Source organism: Protopterus annectens, chromosome 2.part1, assembly GCF_019279795.1.
Source record: "Protopterus annectens isolate FY-2018-M chromosome 2.part1, PAN1.0, whole genome shotgun sequence".
Classification (NCBI taxonomy): domain Eukaryota; kingdom Metazoa; phylum Chordata; order Ceratodontiformes; family Protopteridae; genus Protopterus; species Protopterus annectens.
In genome coordinates, this window is record NC_056729.1 from 1,076,094,546 (window position 1) to 1,076,121,990 (window position 27,445).

General features: G+C 39.1%; 1 protein-coding gene across 2 annotated transcripts in view; it reads right to left on the reverse strand.

The window, feature by feature from the left end:
- The window catches only part of LOC122794328, a 1,793,522-nt gene that overhangs the window by 309,238 nt on the left and 1,456,839 nt on the right, over window positions 1-27,445 (reverse strand). For both annotated transcript variants that reach the window (XM_044062632.1, XM_044062631.1), the window contains one exon: window positions 12,036-12,179. In XM_044062632.1, coding sequence (XP_043918567.1) covers window positions 12,036-12,179 — 144 coding nt within the window. The remainder of the gene's footprint in view (window positions 1-12,035; window positions 12,180-27,445) is intronic.

The window sequence follows — 27,445 nt, forward strand, 5'->3', positions numbered from 1 at the left end:
CACAATCCCATGTTTCTTTGTCACTGCTTAAACAGCCCATATCTGTCCTCAAAAAAATGATTTTTATGCTTTTGAAACATTTTGCATGCCAATGGCCATAGTTTTGGCCATTGGCATGCCTAATGTACATAACACATGCTTTAGTTGTAGTTGTCATGGCCCCATTTTTATTTTTGCACTCCTGTACATGATTAGTAATCTCATACATTTCTAAAGCAGACATGGCTCCTACACGGATGCCTGTCTGCTTGCTGGATTGCAAATTCACCTCATTTGCATAGTTCTCACCAGCAAATGAGGTGATTTGCATTATTCCATTGCCTCCATGCCCGAGTAGTGCTGGGAAGTTCGTGCATGCCCCCAGCCTTGTTTCCTGGATCGCTCCACCTCCAAATTTCGTGTTTGGACCGTGCCACTATGCTTACACGGAGATTAGCTCCATGTAAGCTTTATTGAATTACCCCCAAAGTTTTATGCTACACTGACTGTTTTTGGTTCTGGATAGCTTTGTGTTATTATAGTTTTTGAGTTCTTTTGGTTTATCCAGATTTATCGCTATGGAGTTATCTTGTTTTATTATAATTTGGTACATGTTTACACCTGTGAACATGAACTTTCAGAATAGCAGTATTCCTTCAACAAATGAGGTTCAACAATAATTTATTAAGGATATTCACAAACTACTGGAAGTAAAACAAAACCCATTGTTTCAGGGTTTTGATGAAGAAGTGGTTGAAGAAAAAAATGAGAATAAGAAAGACTCTGTAATGGAGTATAAAGGTAAATTAAATGTATTTGAACAAAAGATGTAATTATTTAAATGACTCCAGTGGCAGTGTCTCACATTTGATAACATTTGATACATATATAAGGAGCAAGATAGTTCCAAGAGGCTTAAAAAGTACTGGCTGATAGTACAACAAGTGTGTTTTGATAACATTGTCAAATAACTTGCAAAACTTCTCATGCAATCTCAGTCTATATTACTGTTGTAGTGTTCACTTCTGTTTTCAGATGTTAACCACTTATTACCTGATATTCTGGTTTTAGCAAGCATACTAGAATTATTAACCATCTGAATGCATGTGCTACTGTCAGCTAATGTAAAATTAGCTACATAAAATTCTGAATGCAGTGTAGACCTTAACGTTAGTCTTTTTTTCTGTTGCACCGTTTCATTACTATTAGTGTCCCCTGAATTCCCATATCATATTGCATATTTGCTGGAACATGCATACCTGTAAAATTCTGGACTCAGAGGAATATTGAATGTTGAAATCAATGCTTTTTAAAGAGGATAATCTATCTGTTGGAATGAACTGCAGAAACAAATATTGTTGCATCTGTTGGATTGAACTGTAGATAGAAATGGATATCAGGACAGCTGTTTTTAATATCTTACATTGCTATAATTGTTGCTAGATAGCAAAGATGCTAGAAGTACTGCTCTATAGCTGTACAAGTTTACTGTTTGACTGCTAATAATTTTAAGCCGCTTGTAGTACCACTTTATAGTTATATGAAGTTACTGTTTGACTGCTAATAATTTTTGTTACAATCTACCTCTGTTGAAAGACCTTTTACTCCTAAACTCTACCTTCTTTTTCTTTCTCTGCTAAGCACCATTTTACTTTTACTGTAACCTCTTTTGTGTATATAAAATCCTTTACCGTCAATTTCACTATATTACTAACATTTTACCTTATTTCTTCTAATTTACTACCTTTGCTACCATTTCTCTCACTGTTAATCAAATCTAAATACATAAAATGTATAGTATTTACATGTAGTTAACCTTACTCTTCTCCTAAAAAACTAAAACCTTATTTTTTAGGTGCAATCACCTTTCTACTACCTTGCTTTTTTTCGTGCAGACCTAACAGAAATACATTGGCTAACTTTTTACAGAGGAAAGGAATTTCTCAAAAATACAAGAAGCCAATATTTCCTAACCCACTGGTCATTTAATGTATGTTTCAGTCTTAACAATTACACTGTGCAATACAGCCTCGTACATCACCAAAAACATGTTGTTACCGCTCTCCCTCATGATCTGCATTTTCTTATCCTTCTGTCAAAGTTATACCTACTGATAGTTCTCTCTAATGCCCTGAACTTTCTTTTTTAAAATAGTTAGGTAATTATCATACTAATTAACTCCATATCTAAGTCCTATCTGCCTGTTTCTTCTGCTTCACCTGTACAATAACACATACTTTCCAGCATATCCACTTAGTGTCTTAATACCTTCACCTCCTCTAGTGATTTTCTCTCCCTCACATTTGAACTAAATAAATGATTGCCTCACCCTATCAAGTACTAATAACAAAGTAGCCTCTGTTAACTTACTAGTTTACCTTTTCTTTATCTTCCATTACTTTTATAGTAGTTTACTTTTGCTTGGACTGCCTTGCATTACTGATTTTTTTTCTCTCTTACTTTTATTGTGAGCAGCTCCTGACCCTAAACTCCCAATAAACACTTACCACTTTACTCCATGAATATTCAAAGCATACTCAACAAACTAAGCAAATTTCATGCTTGAGTAACATACCACTACCCAGACATAATATCTTTTACTGAAACTTGGCTGAAACCTCACATCTCTGCCAAATAATTCCTCCCCCAGGTTGCAACATCTTACATCTAGATAGACCAAAGAAAAAAAGGAGGTAGAGTTGTAATAATGTATTCCAACCAACTCACACTATCCCCCTAGCTAACACTCACCCTTCTTTCTCATCTACTGAACTCCTAACTGCCAAGTGCAAAATAAAAAAGCACAATACATTAACTGTAGCTACAATATATATACCCCCAGGTGACAACATCACTTTACTAGAACAAACCCTATACTTGTTCTCACATGTTATACCCTACAAAACCATTCTCCTAGGGGATGCCAACATAAACTGGCTATCACTCTCCTCTAGTTGTCCTAGCGCATGCATCAACTTGCATGGCTTCACCCAGTTTATCTCCACTCATACCCATACTAACCAACTCCTGTTCTCTTACTGACTGGAAACTAGTTTCCAGTCCTCACAAATATCACTTAAGGACCACTCACCAATCAAAGTAATGAGAGTCTCCTCTCACTCTGCCAGACCACATAAATACATAGAATTCTGCAAACTCTGCAGTTTCTACCCTGATACTCTTAATAACCTTGTCTCCACAATAAATTGGTCCTTCTTAATTCATCTACCTCTAGATGAGGCAGTGCAAAAATTCAACTCCATATTCATAAATATTTTAGCTCCCTTTCTCTTCTACAAACTGTCAGAGTAAAAACAAACAACTCCCCCTGGTTATCACAAACTACATGCTGTCTAAACCATAAAGGAGGCAAAGTTTGTAAAATCTGGACCAAAACAAAACCCCCTCACCATCTCCAAACTTACAAAGTACTTTGCAGCCTTATCAATAAACACATAAACAAAGACAAAAAGTACTTCTACAACAAACCTCAAAACTCTCACATGACCAATCCAAATAAATTCTGGAACTCCATTAATCAAATGTTATATCCTGGTAACCCCTCCTCCCCCAATCCTTACCCAAACTATACTCTCCAAGTAAGAGCGTCCACATTTAACACCTACTTCAAAGACACCATCAGCAAACTGATCCAGACTTCTAACTCTGTCAAATCCCCCTCCTTTCCCTACCTCTTCTACATCTAAAAAACTTTCTCTTTCAAACCTGTGTCTACAACCTATATAAAACACCTACTTCTAAAACTAAAACATTGTTCCTCCTCAACTGATAACATACCTCCTCTTTTCCTTAAGTTAGCTGCTAACTCCATTGTCCTTCCTATCTCTCTCCTTATAAACCACTCAGTAACTAAATGTAAAGTACTCTCTATCTGGAAACAATTCTTTACTACACACGTACATATAGGAGGTAACTCCACTGAACATTCTAACTTCAGGCCAATAGCATTTCTATACCCTCTCTCCAAAATATTTGAAAAAATGTGTCCATAAGCAAATCTTGGACTACCTAATTCAAGAAAACCTACTTACTCCCATACAACATGGCTTTTGCCCCAACCACAGTACAACTGCACTCATTGCCATTACCAATGCTATTGTATTAGCCAGAGATAACAACAAACTAGTCTCCTGCGTATTCCTTGACCTCTCCAAAGCATTCAACAGTCTCTCATCTTCTGCTGCTGTTCGAACTCTCCAATCTAAATCTTTCCACCTCAATTATTTCCTGGTTTGACAGTTACCTCACTGACAGACAGCAATCTGTCAAATGGCTTTCCACACTATCCCCTGCTCTTCCTATCAAGATGGGATTTCCTCAAGGATCAATACTTGGACCATTATCATTCATCATATTCTCCTACATACATCCTGTCCACAATCATCTCTTATTCAATATGATGATTACTCTACAGTCATCACCATAGCTGATAATCACACAGGAAAATAATCAGGGGCACAGGAAAATCATTTTCTTGAGTGGCGAAAGCCAGGGTACCATTTGGCTAGGCTTATATAGGCCCTACGGCCAATAGCCTAGTACCTACCTATGAACCTATAACCCAAAAATCCTTCAAATCTATTGAACAATGGCTTACTAATAACCTGTCAATCTTAAAACCAAACAAGACGAAAGTCTTGTTTTTTTCTACAAAAATCCTTCAACCGCCTAAAACCCACTTTCTCTATCTCATCCCTCAGCAATACCTCTATCAGAGAGAATCACATACTAAAATTCTAGGTGCCATTATAGATGACCAACTCAAATTAGACCTACACATATTCATTAGCATCAAGAAAACCCACCAGTAACTTAGACTGCTCTACAGAAATAACAAATTCCTATCAAATGAGGCTAGAATTTCACTTTCACAAGCCTACCTTGTCCCTAATCTCCTCTACAGGTCACAAATCCTCAACAACCTACAGACTTCTTTCCTAACCAAATTAGAATCAATGTATATCATATAAGCTGCTAGATTTTCTGCTAACCAAACCATTAAATCTCACCACCGTCATGCCCTGAACATCTTAAACTGGTTATAATTTCCCCACCGACTACTTCTTTCTCAGCTACAAATCATACACTCCATCATGCACAAGCCCTTCTTCTGTCCTGTTATCTCCCCATTAGTCTCCTTCTGCACCTCTCTCAAGACCCTCCAAAGCACTCATGTAAAGCTACTACAAATTTCCAAGCCTAGAACCTCAGTAGGACATATTCTGTACAGTTACTCCCCCCTCTCTTGGAATAAACTTCCACTAGATATTAGAAGCATTAATAATTCACAACATTTCAAAAGCACACTTAAAAGATATATTAACTAGCACCTAGATATGCCACTGTAAACACCCCCTTGAACTTTCTTGCCTCACCTCACCTCATACATTCACTAAATACCATAACATACCATACTTCACTATCTCTCTAGTAAGTCATCTCCCCCTCAAACTTACCTCTTCTACCTCCCCTCCGTTATCCTACCTCTCTAGTAAGTCTGTTTTCATGCTACTCTCTCACTCCTATCTATCAAATCCTTATTCTCTGAAACTCCACAAAATGGCCATTAAAGGCTATTATAGTCTGAACTTGACATTTTGCTCTCACTATACGCCTTACTCTCCCTGACACAGTGAATTTCTCCAAACAACTTATTTTGCTGCAACAAATGTATCTATCTTGGAAAAACTGTGAACTAAGCAATGCTTTCAATTACCTTAGACTCTAATGATTACATATTGACATAGGTTTATAGATAGAGGTTCATAGATTAGTACTAGGCTAACTGCCCTTGTGGGCCATTTTCAGCCTAGCCAATTACTCCATGTGAGAATCAAACCCTGCACCTTGTGTTTGTAAGGTAAACACCTTAACCATTATGCCAACCTCTAATTGTGGAGCTTTTCTCTATTATCATGTATTTTTTGTCATTAATTTTTCTCTGTTATCATTTATGTATTGTGGAGCTCTTCTCCCTGGGCCTCTACTAAAAAGGGCAATAGCTCAGTCAGATCATCCCAGTCAACAAATGTCAAACAAACAAACAAACAAACAAACAAACAAACAAACAAACAAACAAACAAACAAATAAATAAATAAATAAATAAATAACGTATCTCTACTGAAAGGTATAGGGAATCGGCACCTTAGCTTTGCATATAAGAGATCCAATACTTTAAAGAATATATTGTGTTATAAAGAACAAATAAACACTCTAAATAATTTCAGAAGGAATAAACAAGGTACTTATATATGTAACAATTGCATGTACTTTAAGTATATTTACACAGATAAATCTATAACATATCCAACAAATAAAAGAACTTTCTAATATGAGCATATGATATGTGTGACACTAAAAATATAGTTTATATAGCAAAGTATCAAATGTGTGATGCTTTCTACATAGGAAAAATGAATTGGAAATGAAGCGAATGCATAGGGGATCACTTATCTGAGATATGATGTATAGAAACAAATGCTTTATATACTATATTGAAAAACTGATAGTAACCTTTTTTTTAAACTGGTAATATTACATCTAATTTATGAGCACATAAGAGGCAATGATGTTAAAAATATTACAGAGAAAGAAGAAAACATGGATAATAAAATTTAGGGCACAACAATACTCAGGTTGAAATGAAATATTTAGTATTAAACCTATATTAAAATAATTAAATAACCAGGATAGGTGAATGTCTCGTTAAATGCTAACTTTAAATGATTTGGTTGCATTATTAATTGATTTTTAGTCATATGACCTTCAGTCATGTAATTTTTTAATCATGTGAACTTGTAATATACATAAAAAGAAATATTTTTTGGATGGAATTATTTGCCAGATGAAGCCTGTAAGCAAAAGTGTTAAACTTGTGTCCTTATTAAAATTTGAAGTTTTATGCTACATTTACTGTTTTTTTTTTGTTCCAGATAGCTTTGTTTTATTATCCATGGGCAGATGTGCTAAAATGGCCAATAAATGAACCTTGATAGAGGAAGAAGAAAAGCCATAGCCACACAAATATTGTAAAACTAGAAAACAACTAGCTCTGAATGGGTGCTGGTTATATTGTTGCCACCAAGTAGAAAACCTTTTCCATTTGCTAATGTATGATTTTCTAGTAGCAGGCTTTTTTGCCTCCATAAATACCTGCTACACATGCTCAGAAAACAGGTGCCTAAAAGGAATTATGACCCTATCATCCAGGCAGTCAATTGAAGATGATTGATGTCAGGGTGCATCACATACCCCTGTTCTTGTGTGAGTAGATCCATTCTGTGAGGAAGCCTGTGTAATTGCCTGTGATCATTTCCAAAAGAAGGGAGAACCATGGTTGTCTGGGCCAGAAGGGAGTCACCACAATGATCTCCTAATGTTTCTTCTGAATCTTTAGAAGTATGCTGGATTCTAGTGGAAAAGGTGTAAAGGTGTACAGCAGCATTCCTATCCAAAGAAAAGAAAAGTCATCTGTCTTCCAGACCATCTAGCGTGGAGTCCTGGCACAGAATTTTGCCAGTTGATTGCTCAAAGAGGAGGCAAAGAGGTCTACTTGAGGAACTCCCCACCGATGGATCAAATCTTGGAAGACCCCCAGATCTAGTTTCCTTTCATGAGGAACTGCCTTGGTCCTGCTAAGTTTGGTTCCCACAAAATTTTGCTCTCATGGAATGCAGGGTGCCTGTAGACTGAGACTGTACTGTGAAGCTACATCCCAAGCTTACATGGCTAGTCTTCAAAGGAGGTATGAACTGGTTTCCCATTGCTTGTTGATGTACCACATCACTGTATTGTCTGGAAGCACTTGAATAGGTCCCAAAGTCCAAAGATGTTTCATAGAATTGACTTCCTTGATCATGGCAAGTATATTATTGATATTTATGTGCTTGCATCAGTCTTTGGTGTCCCACATTGCCTGCACTTTTATCTAAACATAAACTGCTCCTCAAGCATTGACTCATGCATCTGTGGTGACTGACTGCTTTGGAACAGGGGGGGAAGAAGAGGAGGCCTTGATTTAAGAATATCTGTTGTCTCCACTAAGTGGTTTCTCGTCTGACAAACCCTAATGCTGTGATTTGAAAAGATAACGTGTATTGATGCTGGAACCAAACAGATTTTAGAAATCACTGTAGCTTTCTCATGTAGAGTCTAGCCAGGGGTATCATGAGAATCATAGATGCCATGAGACCCATAATCCATATGTATTCCTTCATAGTAAATACATTCTCAGAGGAAAAATTTAGAAATAGATCTAAATAAATATCTATTTTTCCTGTGGAAGAAACGCTTTTTGAACCGAGGTGTGTAGTTGACATCCCTGGAACAGAATCCTGTGTGAGGGAGTCAAAAAACACTTTTGAATGTTCGCTCAGACTCCCAGCTTGTGAAAGAGATCTCTCACCGAACAGAGAGATTACTGACATTCTGAAAAAGAGTCTGCAAAGATAAGCAAATCATCTAAACAGGGAAATATGTGGATGCCCTGTAATCTGCAATGAGCTATAACTGGAGCTAGACACTTTGTGAACCCTCTTGTTGCAGTGGATAGTCCAAAGGGTAAGGCATAGAACTGATAATGTGATCCAGACACAAAAGCTTAAGAAATGACTGAAGTCTGGATGAATAGGAATGTGATGATATGTATCTGTTATGTCTAGTATTAGCAGCAAACATGAAAAAGGAAGAAGAGGCAACAGTTTGCAAAGTGACATTATTTTGAATATGGGCACTGTCACAAACAGGTTTAGGAAAGAAAGATCCAGAAATGTTCTCCAAGTATTTTCTTTCTTTAGGATTAGGAACATCCTTGAATAAAATCCCTTCCCCACCTGGGAAGGAAGAACTGGTTCTATCATTCCTTGGGACAGCAAATGATGAAGAACACATGGAAACAAAAAAGTCTGATCTGTATGATGAGGAATGACCACCTCTGGGAAGAGGAGTTTCCTCCCATTGCCATCTATAATCCTGATAAATGGTTTTCAGAACCCATTTGTCTGAAACAATCTGTTGCCAAAGAGAAAATTGGAGATTCAGACTATCTGGAAGAGAAAGAGGGCTATGGTGCTAAGGGGTCAGAAGGTCTCTATAACAGTCATTCGGGCTTGTTGGAGTGTCCTTGGTTTTGGGTGGTTTGAGACTTCTTTTTGGAACCTCCTTGTCACATCTTCCTAAATGTCTGTTTACTGAATTCTGTTTTTTTTTGCTAATACTGGATGAAGCAAAAGAAAATTCCTTGGACATTTTGGAAAAGGAGGACTGAAAAATCTTAGAAGTTCCCTTGATCATCTTGCCCTTTAATTATACATTTTGATCACCTCTGCAGCAGAGGGAACTAACACGAAATTTGTATCCAAGGGAGAATTTAAAATCTCATGTTTAACATCATCTGTAAGGTTCTGAGAATGCAACGAGGAAAACCTCTTTAAAACCATCCCAGTGGTCATAGCCCTAGAAGAAGTATCAACAGAGTCGTACACACACTGCAAACAATGATGGCCTGTGCAATACAAGAAACTTGTTATTTAAAGCAGATTTTTCTTCACAAGAAAAAACTGTAGATAAAACATTCCTCGTATTTTCACAATATGCCAGAATAAACTTTAACATGCGAGTCTGATAGTTTAAAATTCTAAAATTCAAACTTGTAGAAGTATACACTTTTTCCCATACCTATCAATAGTTTTCCCATCCTTATTAGAAAGTGTAGGATTGGAATTAACTAAGTGCTTAGCAGCAGAGGAGCCAACTGTGGCTATAGCTGCTGGAATAAAAATTTAAAAAAAAATGAGGACCTTTATACACCCTAGCTGCCTTTATATGGACAGCTGCCTGACTATCAGAAAAATTGCAGGCAGTCAGACACACATCCTCTAAAGCAGACAAGACAGGAGGAATGGGTATAGGTTCTGGAAAAATTCTTCTGTAACAACTCATAGAATTTTTGAGGGAATGATAAACCTCAGTGTTCTCCCACTGAAGACACTATGATTTTCTAGCAACAGTCTCAGAGAAATAGATCCCCCCCACCCCCGGGACAATCATAAAGAGAGCTGTCTTCTAAGTCTGAATCAGAAATCTGAGGACAAAATGCTGAATCTGTCCCTATGTCTTCCTGTTCAGATTCAGAATACTGATTCTGTTCAGGAAAGGAGGCATCTTTCTTTCTTTTACCAGAAACTACTCTACAAGAAAGATAAATAGTGTGAATTAAACCCTGAGCCAGTCTCAGTAAATTACTCCTATCCAAAGAAATTTGAGGTGGAGGAGATGCATGCTTGCTTTTCTGTTTCTTTTTGATAGGAAAAATGTGGCCAAATTTGTTACAAATCACAGCTGCCACTTCCCCATGGTTAGGCAAAGCTTTCTAACACAACAGGGAAATCTTCCCTATTCCCTCTCACAGGACCAACAAGAGTGGTTCTCTCTTGCCCACTGAGGAAACCCCAACAGGTATAGATGAGATGGATAACTCCAGTCCATAATGGCTGTAGGTGTTACCCTTGAGGGATCTAGGATAAACAGAGAATGGTCTGAGGTACAACAAATAACCACAGCAGACACACCCACTGCAGCTTAGGAAAACTGCTAGCCTAATGAGGTGGCAAAGGCTGTTTGCTTAACTTTTTTCTTTTTGTGACTGGAAGAATGCCTGACAGTCGAGTGAGTGACAATCTGCTCCATGGTTAAGCCAAAAATAATACCTCTATCCTGAGGAAAACAACAAACAGTGCTAGTAAGACTACCAGTCCACAAAAGTTACTTTTTTTGTGGGGGGGCACAGAAAAAAGCACAGTAAAGTGTTCTTTCAAACACAAAAAAACAACACCAGGAAAGAAATGGAATGAATGCTTTATTGGTGCATCTGGTACCTCGGCTTATGCCTTCAAACACTACAGCAGGCTTACAATATTAAAATAAAAACACAATACCAACTAACTAAGTAACCACCAACTACTAAAAATTCCGAAGATATGGTGGTTTGAATGCAGGACCACAACCAAACCAACCGAAAACAGAAAATGTCAAAAATAGTATATTGCTGAATTCACCACAGGCAGTCAATAAACAAAGCTCCCCTGAAAAAGGAATACGAGAATGTCTCTTTATTCTCCACAATTATGACCAAGACATGATACATACGTATTGATTCACAATGACACAAGTCCGACACGAATGTTAACCTAGGTTTCGTCTTAGTATTAAAGACTTCTTCAGAACCTGAAGAACTTCTGAAGAAGTCTTTAATACTAAGACGAAACCTAGGTTAACATTCATGTCGGACTTGTGTCATTGTGAATCAATACGTGTGTATCGTGTCTTGGTCATAATTGTGGAGAATAAAGAGACATTCTCGTATTCCTTTTTCAGGGGAGCTTTGTTTATTGGATTTGCGTGGCTCCTGTGGTGAATTCAGCAATATACTATTTTTGACATTTTCTGTTTTCGGTTGGTTTGGTTGTGGTCCTGCATTCGAACCACCATATCTTCGGAATTTTTATTAAAATAAAAACAATTTCTCCACAGAAAATAGTTTATCTGTTATACAACACTACTGTTAAACTGACAGAAGTAACCAGTGTTCCATTTAAAAGTACACTACAGTCTCAAGACAATCCATTAAAACACAACACTCCTATCTTTAAAATAACTTTCCTGAAGAAGAAAGAAATAAAACATCAGTAAAAAAAAATAAAAAAATGGATGTTTTGTTTCCAAAAGGGAAATGACCTGCCCAGCTGAGGAAAGCACAGGCTGACCTTCCATCCTCAGAAGCCTCAGAGGAGCGTGCTGTTTGGCGGCAGTAAAGTGCTAAAGGGCTTCATGCACAAATTTATCTTTTAGTTAACTTAACCTGAGCTGATTGACACTTTGGGCACATGGAAGGTGCCTGAAGCTTTGGAAGCTGGCTGGCTACTGTATACTTGGCAGGATATAACCTATATAGCTAAGGCTACTGCAGCAGTGATCAATATGAAAAATACTGTAAAACAATGAAGAACATTTTTAACAATGTAGTAAAAGCACTTACGATTGATGTAGCTTATGGTTAAATTCTTTGATTTTTCTCCGCCTGCCAGGTTTTTAAATGCACAGCTTGCAGTTTCTGTTTTACATTGTAATGATTGATGGGTGAAATTGTAACACCATTTACCATCTTCATCAGTCTGTATTCCTAGATATAAAAAAGAAAACGTATATCTGAGAATGATATCTTTAGAATAAATAGTTACACAGACACTGACATACTTAGCCTTTCCCTTTCATGATTGCATTTTTGGTTTTCCATCCCTCAGAAACTGGAATTGTTTTTAGCAGCTATGCTCCTAATAAATGCTTATTCATTTTGTTAACAATGCCTGTAAGGATAAACCATAGTAATCCAACAATAACTAAGGTAACTCTTCTGATGTCAGTCAGCTTGTTATTTGCAGTTGTTAGCTGCCTTTGAAGGTGAGGGGCTATCTGATTTGTATGTGATGTGATTTACACTATACCATAAAGGATTTCTTCCCCTCTCATGGTAGTATATCCAGAGTTAATTAAAAATCCTTCAGTCTGGGCAACTGTATCCAAATGATCATCCGGTACACCAAAGAGAGATACTATGTTTTGGTCAAATTGAAAAAGGCTAGTGCATGCAGAACAGCAGCTGATCTGGAGAGATATAATATTATAAGAATTATCAATAATACAAAAGTGAAAACTCCTAGAGGATGAAGAACTGGAAACTAGGTAAGGTAATGGCAGGGATGTAGAAATCAAAAATACTGGCAAAGAAGGATTGCTGTAAAAGAAAAGAAGTGTCATGTCAAATGGTAAACTAAAACTGTGACACTTTTAAATGGCATATTAAAGAGGTAAGGAAAAAGCATTTTTGGCATGCTGGCAAGTCTGCTAAACCTAGAAGTTAAAAACACTTAATACCTTTTAAATATAAAATTAAAAAAATGAGTATGGACCCCGCGAAAATGTATATGCTATGGTACACTGTAATGCAAATGGGATAAGTAATCCTGCAGAATATAACAGTGTTGGAAAGCTTTGCCAGAACATATGGATGCCATTGTCCTTTTAAAAACATTATCATAATGGAAGGAATATGGGAAGAAAGCAAGAAAGCAAAAAAGAAAGAAAAATAGAAAGAAAGAAAAATAAATGCCACGGCGGAATGAGTAAAACACGCAGAGACTTGATAATGGTTCATACGTACATGTGATGTACACTTGATCTTGGCAGACTATTTGTCTGGAATCTATGTACTTCAATATGTAAATGAAAGCAAGTGATACTGATTGATGTAAGTGAAATATGTAAAAAGACAGTTATTAAAGAGAACTGCTCATAGTGGTAATTGGAAAATTAATGATGATCACCCAAAAGGCTCCCAAAGAAAAAGAACAGGAAAAACCTGGCAACTAGCAATAAACAGGAAAAGCAAAGACATGAAAAAAGAAGAATAGAGCTAGGGCCTTGACAATGAAATTATAGTATTAAGACTTCAGGCAGCATGAGTAAGTGTTTACCTCAGAAGTACTATCTGTAAAATGTAACATTAATCTTAGCTTCCATCTGCCTGAATTATGATGGAGGGTTAACGTTGAATGGCTCTGATCAGAATGGAATAGGTGACTCAGAATATAAGTTATCATTATCCACACACTATCCTTAACATTTTATAAATGTAACATTAAGTAGCACGTATGAACTTTACATAAAATGTTATGTATTACACTCTACAAGGTACCACATTATCCATGCTACCATTGCTAACCTTATCTCAGACATAATTTGATTAGCTCTGAAACAGTGTAGATACTGTATACTCTTAAACATAATATCTTGCTGTAAACAGAATTAGAATATGGACTGCATTACACAAAAGGTAAATATGTCAATAATATTCAGAAGCAATAATAAAGTAACTCTAACATTAAATCCTGCACTTACCATGTCCAAACATCTGACGTCTTGTCACTGGTACTGTCTGTCCTATTAGCATCCTGGTTTGGGGAATGGACTTGGTACTGTGGAATGGTCAGCATGGATGTAGGGTAGCTGGATGGATGTCTAGCAATGTCAGATGTTATTACAACAAAGCACGTAATGTCAACACATTCTGCACATGCTCTGGTGATTACTCCAGAGTAGACTAAACCAAGTGTAAGTCTTTGCTGAGGCAAGCCACCCTAAGCCCCCATGTGGGGGACTACACCCCCACACCACCTGCTAATTGCATATACTCACTGCAAGATCACACAATCCTCAGGGGAAAGACAATATTCCCCTACTCAGGGAATGTTAATTATGCACACATCTTGAATGCATCTTTTACTCAACCAAATGATGTTGACTAAATTGATGTAAATGTTGCTGGTCATTTAATCAGCTGCCCTAAATCTGGTCAGCCTGCATAGTTTCATAGTTTCATAGTATAGTACTAGGCTATCTGCCCTGGGGCATTTGTAAGCCTAGCCATAGTGATGTGGCTTTTGCCACCCCATGAAATGGTACAAAAATGTACAGAATAAATCTAGAATACTGTGCCTCTGTCTAGTAGTTGACACAATGAAGGTCCCCTTATATAATAGAATTAGTTTACTGTGCCCCTGTCTAGCAGTGACACAGATGTGACCCCTGGGGTAAACTTACGATCTCCCATCCACTCATCAAGATTTCTCTTGAAGAGAGTCAGTGAGGGGCTCTGTCTAATACGAACTGGGATCCTGTTCCAAAGCATGGGTAGCCTCTGGGTTATGAATCTATCCCTCCAGCATGTCCTATTCATACTTGTGCCGAGGTTTAAGTCTTTAGCTCTCGTGGTCCTGATGGATTTGGATTTTTTGAGGTGGAGCATGCCCATCAGATCCTGATTGGACATGGCCTTGTATGTCAGGCAGTGATCACCTCTGAGCAGGCGGTATGCTACTGAATAGAGCTGAAGTTTCTTTAGTCTGGCAGAATAAGACATATGTTGGAGACCCTTGATCCTTTTGGTGAGGTACTTTTGTGGTCTCTCCAGCTGTTGCAAATGCCGGGTGAGGTACATACCAAATGGGGCATTGTACTCAATCATGGGTCTGATGAGGGAGGAATATAGGGGTACAATGACATCCTTGGATCTGGATGTGAATCTCTATGATGAGGTGTGCAAGGTAGAATGTTTTTCTAACCACTTTGGCAATGTGGGTGTCAAATGAGAGGTCACTGTCTACTTGGGTCCCTAGGTCTCTGATTACTTTTTCCGTACTCAGTGGGTTGCTGTCTATGTGATAATTTGTGGGTACTTTGTTTTTTCCAAAAGGGATGATTATACATTTTTTGGCATTTAGTTTAAGGCCGTGAGTACGGCACCAGTTGTCCATTTCAGTGAGGCCTTTTTGTAGGATGTGTGTGTCTGCTGGTGTATCAACTATGGCACCTAGTTTGCAGTCATCTGCGAACTTTGTCAGCCACAGCCCTCCCATGTTTGCTTTAACATCTGAGAAATAAATGTTGAACAAGAGGGGTCCCAGGACAGATCCCTGTGGGACACCATTTGTGACTGGCTTTGAGTCTGACATTGCTCCAGCGATTTTAACATTATGGGTTCTGTCCTTTAGCCAGTTTGCAACCCATCTAGTGACATAAGGGTTTACTTTTAAGCTGTTTAGCTTATCTATGATGCCTGAGTGGGGTATTGTGTCGAAGGCCTTAGCCAAGTCCAGGTATGCTGTATGGACTGCTTTGCCCTCATCAATGGCTCTAGTGACTGTTTCAAAAAAGTCAACCAGGTTTAAAAGGCAAGATCTGCCCTTTACAAAGCCGAACTGGGTGGGGTCAAGTGTCTGTAGGTCCCCTATGTCTCTGTTTATGAGTTCCATAATGATTCTTTCCATAGCTTTGTAGACCAGGCTAGTTAAGCTTATGGGGCGGTAGTTTCCAGGGTCTGTAGAGGCACCACCCTTGTGGAGTGGGGCCACTGTTGCTGTACGCCAGTGTTCAGGTACATATCCCGAAATAAGGCTAAGGTTAAATAGCATTTTTATGTGTGGGTTTAGCTCCTCTTGGAGTTCACGTAACATGCACCCCGGGATACCGTCAGGTCCCATTGATGCTGTGTTTTTTGCTTTGTTTAGGGCGGTTCTCACTTGGACATCTGAGATGACAGGGAGATTACATTCAGCTGGGATAAGTATTTCTTCTTTTGGGGGTGAAGGAGGGGAGAAATTTGCACTGAACCTGTCAGCCAGAATGTTAGTAATATCTGTGGGTTCAGTGTATTTTTTGTTGTTGTGAACCAACTCTGAGCATATCTGAGGGTTTCCACCCAGGTTTCTAACATAGCTGAAGAAGGCTTTGTGGTTATCTTTAGTGCCCTTAGCGATTTTTCTCTCAAAGTTTGCCTTGGATGTTTTTATGATAGAACATAGTTTTCTGCTAATGTTGATCAGAGATGTCTTCCCTTCATGGGATTTCGCTCTGACGTGCAGTAGCTTCCTTCTTTTGTTATACAATTTGTTTATGGCTGAGGTCCACCAGACAGGATGCTTACATTTGGTGGAGAGGGACTTGGATTTGTTTGGGATTGTATGATCCATGCATTCTTGGAGATGTCCATAGAAAGCATTTGTGAAGGATTCAGCATTGTGGGATGTGGTATCCACTGGCACAGTGGGCTTAAAGAATACCATCTCAGTTTTAAGAAGAGTGAGGTCTGCTTTTGAGAAGTTTTTCACTGTGGTCTTTTGTGCTGGGGGTGGAGGTGGGATATGTATATCCAGGGTGATTAGTTTGTGGTCAGATCTCACTAGTGAGGGGTATACTTCCGGTGTGGAGCATTTTGTCCCCATGTTTGTGATGATCAGGTCTAGTATATTATCTCCCCTAGTGGGAGAGGTGACTAGTTGTTCCAGTGCATTTGAATTTACGAATTCGAGGAACCTTTGGGCTAGGGTATTGGGGCTAGAATAATGTACCCAATCTATGTTTGGGTAGTTGAAGTCCAGTATGATGGTATTTTGTGATACATTCATATCCTCCAATGTCTTCAGGAAGGCTGAGTGGGATTCTTGAGATTGGGAGGGTGGTCTGTAACATGCTACCAGTTGTATAGCAGTTTTGCCTATGGTTAGTTGCACCTGTATGGTCTCTGATGCTTCATGTGTTGCTACTAACCTGGAGGTGTGGGTGTCCTTTATGAATATGGACACTCCCCTCCTTGTGGTTCGCCCGGGTTTTGGGGCCGAAAAGCATGATACGAGGTATAGCCTGGTAGCACTGGGGTGCTCTCAGGAGCCTTGAACCAGGTTTCAGTTACTGCACAGATGTCGATGTTCTCCATGCTGAGGAGTGCATCAAGTGCCTGCATCTTGAGATTTAGACTTCTGGCGTTGAGCAGCATTACCCTTAGTTTTTTTCCATTTTTGTTTTCTAAGGAGATGGGTTTGTCTTTTGAGCCTTGCCTAAAAGAGGCACTATGGGAGTGGCAAGAGCCTTAGCCAATATCCGGAAGCCCAGTGGTGACAGGTGTAAGCCATCCTTTGCGAAGCAGCATAGCTTGTCCAACATATCATCCCAGGCAGACAGACATTGGATCCCCTTAGAATGACACCAGTACTTGAGCCAATTGTTAAAGCTGATCATCTTGTCTTTGTATTGTGGTATCATTCTTGGTGAGGGCAAGATGCTGCTCAGGGTCAGGGTCATACCAGCCTGGGCTACATAATCAGAGAGCTCCTCTATGTCTCTTTTCATGTAGTCCAGGGAGGTACGTCTCAGGTCATTGACACCAGCATGGACAATGACGGAGTCATATTTGTACTTGCTTTGGAGTGACCTGAGTGCGTTTGTTATGTGGCGGATCCTAGCTCCCGATAGACAGCTCACCGTCACCTTCTCCTTGTTCAGCCTGGTCAGTGGGACATCAGTGTGTCTGACTATGGAGTCAACTGTATTACCCTTGGGTGAGGAGGTAGAGTGCAGGGTTTACTTCTGCTTGCATAGCCTTAATTAGAGACCAGGGACTTTGCAGATTGCAACATATTAAAATGAAGGAGTGACTGTTATCCAGTATATAATATGCAAGTACACATTGAGTGCTTATATCACTGCATGTTGCTCCCCCCCCATCATTAACATACCTTTACTAGCCACCACCTTAGGAAGGCTTCCAGCACTTATCTACCTCTTCCCAACCTCCTGTCCCTAGCAGTTAGTAGCTACAGGGCTCTGCCCACTAAGAAGTGAGAAGGCCTACCCAATGAATAGATGTATTTGTTATAATTTGATAAGGAACAACAGAAGCACTTATGGGAAGGGAAGAATGGGTTAGGAATAAGTTGGAAGCTTATAGTGATTGGCTTGAAATGGATACAGATGTATCCAAATAAAATTAGTGCCCGACATGATATATCAACCAGTTTCATTCACTATAAATTGATAATATATTCTTAAAGACATTTAAAGAATATGCATGCCATGAATAAAAGTGCATTTCAGGTCCTGCCACTGTGCCACACAAAATCCATAAGCTTATTCAGTCATTCATTTTGTAAACCACAGGTCCATGTGTAGTCATGGTCACAGCAGGCAAAGCCATGTAGATCAGTCTTACTAGCCCCAACAACAGTTTCTAACAGATACTGTGTAATTCCTACACATTCCCAGGCAAGGTGACAGAGATATAATCCTGCCAACACATTCTGGGTCTGTTTATAGGTCTTCTAGCAATAAGATAGGCCTAGTACACAGCCTGTGGGAGACACCAGGTGAGTATAATCACAAGGTGCATAAACTCCTTCAACTGCCTCTTCTCAACCTGAAGCAGCAGTGGTTACACTCTGAGATTCCCCTCAGATTGCTGAACTCCTCACAACACCATGACACATGATCCCAGCTGCCCTGTGAAGGAATCTCAGTTTTGCCACTTGTATCTACAGTCTTATCATTTTTATTTCTGGCCAAAGCTCATGACTGTAGCTAAGAATAAGGGCACTGACAGGCCAATAAAATGGGAGTTTCAACCTATGATATAGTTTTCACTTTACTATCACAGTCCCATACAGTGTCTGTGGCACTGTGGCTCCATCCACCTGCTGGTCCAAGTTCTGATACTTTCTCTTTTCACTCATAACCAAGACCTCAATACCCCTAAACTCTTAATGTGAAGTATCCCCCCCCCCCACCAGCAGTCAGCCATCCTTTCTTTTCTGAAAGAGAACCATATGTCTGTTGTGTAAGTTGTGAGTTTTGTTTCATCCTCTTCATGCTCAGCAATAAATTACCTCATGGCACACTGGAGATCATTGTAAGGCTGTGAAGACAATACCTTCTACAGCCGAACAAGATGTTTTCTAATACCTCCTCCATCTGGTTAAGACACCAGTTCTCACTTTTGTGAATGTGAAAAAGTCACAGAAATTTTTTATACAAAAAAAATTATATTGTTGTATCATTTTTGAAAAGAATATGAAGCTGTTTTTACTCACAGCCTAAATCCCTAGAATACACCCATATGTACCATGTGCACCTCTCTAACTGAGAGCACAGTAGAGAATCTACTTACAAATTAAACATACAACTAGCTTATTTTTACAATGTTCAGTTTATTTCATGCATAGATAATATTTCTTGAGTTATATGTCTTCTGAGAAAAGAACATGTTGCAAAATTTCTACAAATAAAACTATGATTATGATTTCCAAGTAAGGATTTCAAATTACTTTTCCATCCCAACTAAATGTGAATGTGTCTTTTGGCTTTTCCCGGTTAGGGGTTGCCACAGTGGAACTCCAGTCCACTAATGACTGGCAGCTGATTTTTACATAACGAGTTGCCAGCCCTGATGCACAACCTTCAACAAAGGTATGTCCATTCACGCATGTCTCCACGCAGAAGACGCTCTAGCTGAGAATCGAACCGGACAGCATCTTACTGTGAGGCGACAATGCTACTGCAGCACCACCACCGCAGATAATAATAATAATAATAATAATAATAGTAACACTAATAATAATAATAGTAACAGTAACACTACTACTACTACTAATAATAATAATACATAAAATGATAATAATATAATATTATAATAATGAGTGGGACACATCTAAACATTGGACTGTGAACAAGCTTCTAAAAGCAGCTCTGAGTCTTTGCTAGTTATTCAAGAAATGGAGCTGTTTTCAACCAAAGACTTTCCCCAAGACTCAATAAACTCTGTGTAGTTATAGTGTTATTCCTACACAGCGTGAATGGTGTTCGCATCCGCATAGCCTTCTCAGCAGCATGCTTTTCATATTCATGAAGGCATGCTACTGAGAACAGCTCTGCAGATACGAACACTGAATGAGTGCAGGGGGTGTGTTGCAGTAGTACTCGCAGATTCAACATGCCTCTTGCACTCTCAATGTGCGGTACAACACTCTTTAAATGCTTTCAGAGTCCACGGACACTGAAATCAACTAATAAAAATAAAACAGTGTCCGCAGACACTGAAAGAGTTAGTAGAACTTGAAATAAATGGAGGGGGTGCGTGACAGGTACTGTCACATACACCCTGCATTGTGAAAGTGCTGTACAGCACTTTACAATGCTTTCAGTGTTCACAGACACTGAAAGCCAGAGTGTGACTGGGAAGGAGTGCAGGGGTGTATGACAGGTACTGTCTCCTGCACTGTGAAAGTTGCCATATGGCACTGCCTCTCAAAGCAAAAAATCTGGATAGAGCCTAAAATGATGGGGGGGACAATAGGGAAAGATTTTAAATATTGCTCTTACAAACTTAAAAAAGTTGATAGAATAATAGGTTTTGCATTAGCCTGAATTTTCTGAAGGATGTGGAGTCTTAAGCTCAAATGTTTGTCATTATTTAATGACTTTAATCCTCAGCTATTTGCCAGAAAGGAACAGATGTTAGGAGGAATACAGCAAAAATATGAGGCAAAAATCTGAACATTCTGCAAAAACCTTTACAGTTCATGGTATACTGCGGCACTTCACAGTACAAGTGTGTCCTCATATACACAGCATAACTGTAAACCTCTTAGTGCCCAAACTCCAGACAAAGTGCAACCAAACAGGGGGACAAAGCTCCAAAAATAGGAACATATTTTAAGTACAGCTCTCATAAACTTAGAAAGTTGATAGAGGAACAAGGTTTATATTAACATAACATTTTCTGAAGGATTAGAAGTCTGAAACTCAAATATATGCCATTATTTAGTGACTTCAATCCTGATATTGCTCATACATACTTAGAAAGATGATAGAATGACAGGTAGTGCATTACTAAATATGAACCAGCATTAGTGTTAATACATGTAGTTAAAGTGCTTGTATTAATTTTTTTTTTCTGTTATAAGTTAAGTTTAAGCGTAGCTGAGCAGTTTGCATGTCACAGCCCTCTGCTCCACACTGCTTAAACATCTCATGGGAGCTAAATACAAATTTATAGCTGAACTTTTCAATGGTGAGATAGTGTTGTTGTTAGAGTTCTGGCTTTGCATGCAGCAGTTCATGGTTTGAGTACCAAGACAGGCCCTTCAATTTTACATGGAAAAACATTTTTAAAATTAATTTTATTTTTAAATTATGTAGTAATTTATATTTGTTAACCAGGGTAGTGTAGCTGGTCCAAAATTGAAGTGTCAGTGGATAAAACATGTGAAATCACCCATGTAAATAAAAGTGTCCCATACAGTGTAGTCACACCCAAGGGTAATGTAATGAAACACATAGGGGGACATCATGTAAAGTAAATCATATACACTTAATATGTCAGTAATGATTAATTAATTAATTGCAATTCGGAAATATTTTCTTAAACAAAAACTGAGCAATGCTTAGCAGTGCATAGCTCTGCTCAACTGGTTTGAGCATTGCAGTTTACTATCAAAAGATCTAAAGTCATTTGGTCTATAGTTCATATTGTCTGCAAATATGGCTGACCCATGAATATTAAGTAGGTCATTTGGTTGACAGTTCATTTGGTCGACAGCCTGTCGACATTGTGTTGACAACAGTCAAGGATTTTCCTTGTCAGCACTGTTGTGTGACCTCTGAGTCATAATATATAAGTGGGGAGGTGCAGGGGGTGCAGCCCCCCCTGCAAAAACACTAGTATTATTTGCATGTGTCTGTTGACAATTTGAAATTCAATGTTATGAATACGATATTATGATTTCGACCAAATGAACGTCGACCAAATGATGTTAGATCTTTTGATAGTAAACCGAGCATTACTTAGATATTAATTTTAAGCAGCAGTCTTCTCAGCTAAGCGAATTTCTGCGCCGCTAAGCACTGCTCAATATGTACCCCTTTAAGCACTGCTCAACTCAGCTTAGCAGATTTGCACACCACTAAGCTGTGCTCAACATTTTCAAAAGGGTCCAATGATGGCAAAGGGCAGGAATATGGCATTATGTAAACCACAAAGGCAGGAATACAGCCAGAACCTGTTGTAGTTTGATCTGTGCAGGAACCATGTCTGGCGTTGGACAGGGAGTGCACTTTCAGGCACCGTGCTGGGGCATTCTGGAGTCCAGGTTCATGGCTGGGCTCCTTGTTAAACACCATGACAAAAGACTGCTGCAAGGCCAGCACCAGGGCTCACAGTGCAAAGCAGTGGCCTAGGACCATCTGTCACATGACCTCACTAGTGCCACTGGAATCCCCCGAACTGGTGAGCAGGTGCGGCATCATTATACTGACCTAAAGCATAGGAAGGGGGTGCTCTTGGCCCAGTGGATCCAAGATGCTCAGGCATGGAATGCTCCAATAGCTTGTAAGTATCTCATCCACAGCTGCACCAAATTCTAGCCTGAATATGTGATAGACAGGTATGCATAATGTTTGTTTTTTCCCCCTACAGCTGCAGCAGAGAGGGCTAGCAATATGGAGGCCAATGCAGACAGACTGTCAAGGCTGCACTGACAGGTTGGTGAGTACAGATCTATCTTGCAGTATATAGTGCAATAAATAAGAATGAGTACATTGTTTAATGCCAGTAGGTATAGTGTGTTATGTGCCTACTGAATAAATAAAGCTTGTCAGACTAATATTGATTTACAGGATATGCAGTAATAAAGCACTGTGTCATGTTACTAAAATAAATATTTATACCACAGACTGTTGTGTTTACTCTGGTATGTTGTTGAAGAAATAGAATGTGTACAGGTTTTTCACAGCAAATATGGCTTTGACAGCATGCATTAACTGAGGTTGTTCTGAGAACCAGCTATTATGCAAAACTGTAGATTGTGGAGCTGTAAAACAAGATATAAATGAAATATGAAATATGTTATGCTCTAAGATCTGAACCCTGAATAGTAATGTGTAATGTATTATAGTGTGTCACCTGCAGAATTGCCTTGTGTTAACCTTTGCTTTCCAGATTGTATTATTTCAAAGGATTAATACACAGTACACTATATGTCATGCATGCATCTCAGGATTACAAGGTCAGACTATCTAACCAACAGAGTATTAGGCAGAAATCAGCCAAACAACAAAACAGCAGTTCCCCAGTAGCTCGGTGTGATGAGAAATAGCTTTGTTGTTCATTTTTGCACACCCAGACATAGTTTGAATCCAAGGAGTGGTACTGAGATGTGTGCATATATACACTCACGAAATCTTGAATATTTGTAGAAACAGTCAGGTAGTGTTAACAGATATTTTCTCCACAGGTCTTACAGGTAAAGAAATGTTTGTAGTTGCTGCATGAATGGTATACTAATACACTGTGTACAACTGTTCCACTATCCAACCCCATGCCTGCAAATGACAGCAGGATAAGTACATACACCATCCACTCTTCCTGATACATGTCTTTCAAGTGTCACACTGTCATGGCTAGTAGTCACTGCTGCCAATAACCTTAGACATAGATAGGAATCCAGGTGAAGTATGCCAGTAGCACACTCACATAACATCAGTGCAGAGTAACCCATCTTTGTCATATATGTAACCCTGACATGTACATGTCACCTCTAGTCATGTACCCAGACTTATCACAGTTTGCCCCATACCATTCCAGGTTGACAGTTTAACAGGTATGTATGTGCTGCAGAAGCTATGGGCCATAGGTATATGTAAAGTGAGGGCAGACCTGTAGAGTATTGCGCAGTACTGTTGTGAAAAATAGAAACCTATACAATTGTCAAATGGACTTTTTTCTCTCCTCCCACCCCTTATCTGCATCAATAATTATTAGTCATATACTACGGGTATGTTATTCTCAAAACCTATTGTTGGGACATGTGTTTTATTATTGTTCATATATTTAACTGATTGCGTATTAACATACCTTGTTAAATACCATTGTTGATGGCCTGTTACTGTCAATGTAATTGGCATGCTGTTACAAGGCTTACTGTTCCATTTATGAATGTGTTCTGTTTGCTATGCAGCTGTTTCAAATCTATTGTTTTGGGTTAATTGGAATAACCCCGCATGCTGTTATAACTAATTTTGAAATGTTTTGTTCATGACTAACCAATATATTTTGGAAAACCTCAACACCATAGCATGTTTGGGAAGGCAGATCCCAGCGATCCACCGGTCACGCCTCATCTGGCCATGGCATCGGGCTCCAGCACATCTGGGACCCAACCCAGAACATCCTCCTCCACTGATCCTGCACCATTTTTGGGTGGAACCGCCTCAGGGGATAGGTCTATCCCCCCCCGGGCATGGGCATGGAGAGGAGCACTTCACCTCAACATGTTTCGGGGTCTGGTGCGCAATGCTATCCGTTTATAGTTGGATGGATGACTGAGCCAGATCGAGGGCCATCTAGCACACCTTGAGGGGCAGCCTGCCCTTGCTGTCCAATCCCTAGTGCAGCCACCTTTGGGGCCGTGAAGATGCAGTGGTGACTGCCCATGGGTTGGGATCTCAGTCCCACTGTACTCATTTGGGGGCTCCTGGGCCTCTGATTCCCAACCACCCTCCCCTGTCTAAAGTGTTTACCCCCTCATGAGTTACATACCACCCCTGTCTGCTGTCTTGTGTGTCTTGTCTGTCTGGGAATGTAACTTATCCTACCCAACCTACCTCCCCAAACATACCTACAGCCCTTCCCCAACATCCCACTATCACCTTAAAAAAAAAAAAAAAAAAAAAAGGGCATCTGTCCCGCAAAAAAAAAATCATTGCCCCATACATAGCTTTGCATTTCGCCCCCATGTCCAGTGATGTAAATCAATCTATCCTCAAATTATTCAACAAATCTATCTTGCCAACATCCCTTCCTGTGGGGTGTGAGGCTGTAAATTCTAAATTTCCCACATCAGTCACAGCTGTTGCTGCAGAAGAAATACAATTAGCATGGGTTTAAGTGGGAATAAGCACTGCTAAGTGAAGGTAAGGGGACTTAAGCATCTCTTTGCATCACTTATCTTGCCGTAAAACTGTGCAAACCTGCTTACAACTGCTTAAAAGTAGTTTACTCACTCTGACTCAATCAGCCCTTGTTCTGCCCAGCAACAAAGTAATCAGCCCTGCCAAGACTTGAACCCAGGACCTAGTGCACTACAATTACAGCAATATGCCACTATACCATCTGAGCAAGGAGAAATTCAATGCTTTTACAAACATATGCATTACAATCATTTAACATAAGGGGAAAAATACACATCCCTGGCATGTCTAAAACCCAGGAGCCTGTGCACCCTGTCAAAGCAGCTACAACTACTCCACATGAGCTGTGAGAATTAGTAATGGTTCAGTAAATATATCATGCAGGATGGTCATCCAACATTAGGGAAAAAACTGTGGAATTAGTAATGTTGTATACATATACTCCTTAATGAGGCAAAGAACCAGGGCGCCAGGCAGAGTAAGGTAATTAGCACTTTCGTTCCCTTCTTCACCATAAAAAAACAGAACTTCATCAGATAAAAAAACTTACCCATTTCCTCTTTTTATACAGCTCCCAAAAATCCATCAACCAATAAAAATAGTCACATTGTCATGAAAAAAAAATTGTTCAACACATTAATAAAATCATAATTAATGCTTAATACATGAATTTATAAATTTGAATGTACTAAAAGCTTCCTTAGCCCAAAATGTATAAAAGGGAATAAATGCATACTAAAAAAAGTCAACATGAAAAAACCTGTCTAAAGTTTTCATAGTTCTTTATGTAACCTAATTACTTTAGTGTATAAAACTACACCTATCAAACCAATTCTGCCCTAGACTTCAAAAGACTGCTGATAGAAATCCTATCATTGATTCCAAGGGAACTAGTGGCATTTAACAACACGTGCCAATACGTCTCCCTATAGTCTAAAAAATTAGACTAATTACCCCCTCTCATAGGTTCATAGGTTGATACTATGCTATCTGTCCTAGGGCATTTATAAGCCTAGCCAGAGTGTGTTTGGCTTTTGCCACCCTTTTAGATTTTTGACTGTGCTTCTGTATAGCAGGTCACAGAAGATAGCCCTTTTAAGGTTAGTTTACTGTGCCTCTGTCTAGTAGGGACACAGAAGAGATCCCCGGGGTAAACCTACGATCTCTCATCCACTCGTCAAGATTTCTCTTGAAGAGAGTCATTGAGGGGATCTGCCTAACATGGATTGGGATTTTGTTCCAGAGTGAGGGGAGCCTCTGGGATATGAATCTGTCCCTTCAGCATGTCCTATTTATTTCTGTGCTGAGGTTTAAGTTTCTGGAGCGTGTAGCTCTAAGGGATTTGGATTTCCTGCCTTTTCACTCTTGCCAACACACAAAAAAATAACTTCTTGAAATCCTTGCAGCACACACTGTGCCTATATAAAGCATTGGTATTTTCCCACCTATTTGTTGCATAAACATGTTGGTAAATTCTCTTTTATAACTGGTTTTCTGTCTTTCCATTATAGAAGGTGGGACAAGTCTGGCAGAAGGCCACATACACTACTCCCCTTGTGTTACAGTTATAAATTCCTTGTATTGGAATAATCCTTCTATAACCTTCAATCGCCACATTACTGGTTTCATAAATGTACCTACACTCTCTACATCCATTGCATTTACTCATCCTTCCCATGGGAATCCTGCCTTTAATTTTATTTCTTTCAAACAAGTTCTTCATATTGGATCCCCTCCTATAAACTATTTTAAGGTTGTTTCCCAATTTTTCTGTCAATCCAAATGCCCCAAAGACAGTTCCAGTTCATCTCTATAATTTTACAAAATCCAGGCTATGTTGGTCAAATGTTAAAACACAATATGTAGATTCATGTTCTATTTTGTTTTCACCCATCACACTTTTTGAGTTTCTCAATAATGGGGGATAGCAATCTGTTCTTTTGGTCACTACATATTTCTCTTGCCCTTCCAAAAAGCCAATGGAGTAACCCCTTAACATAAACATTTCTGTCAATTTGTTCAATTCATCCCTCAATCTACTTTATTCTGTTATTAACCTTGATAGTCTAATCATTTGACCCTTGACCAAGTTCCTTT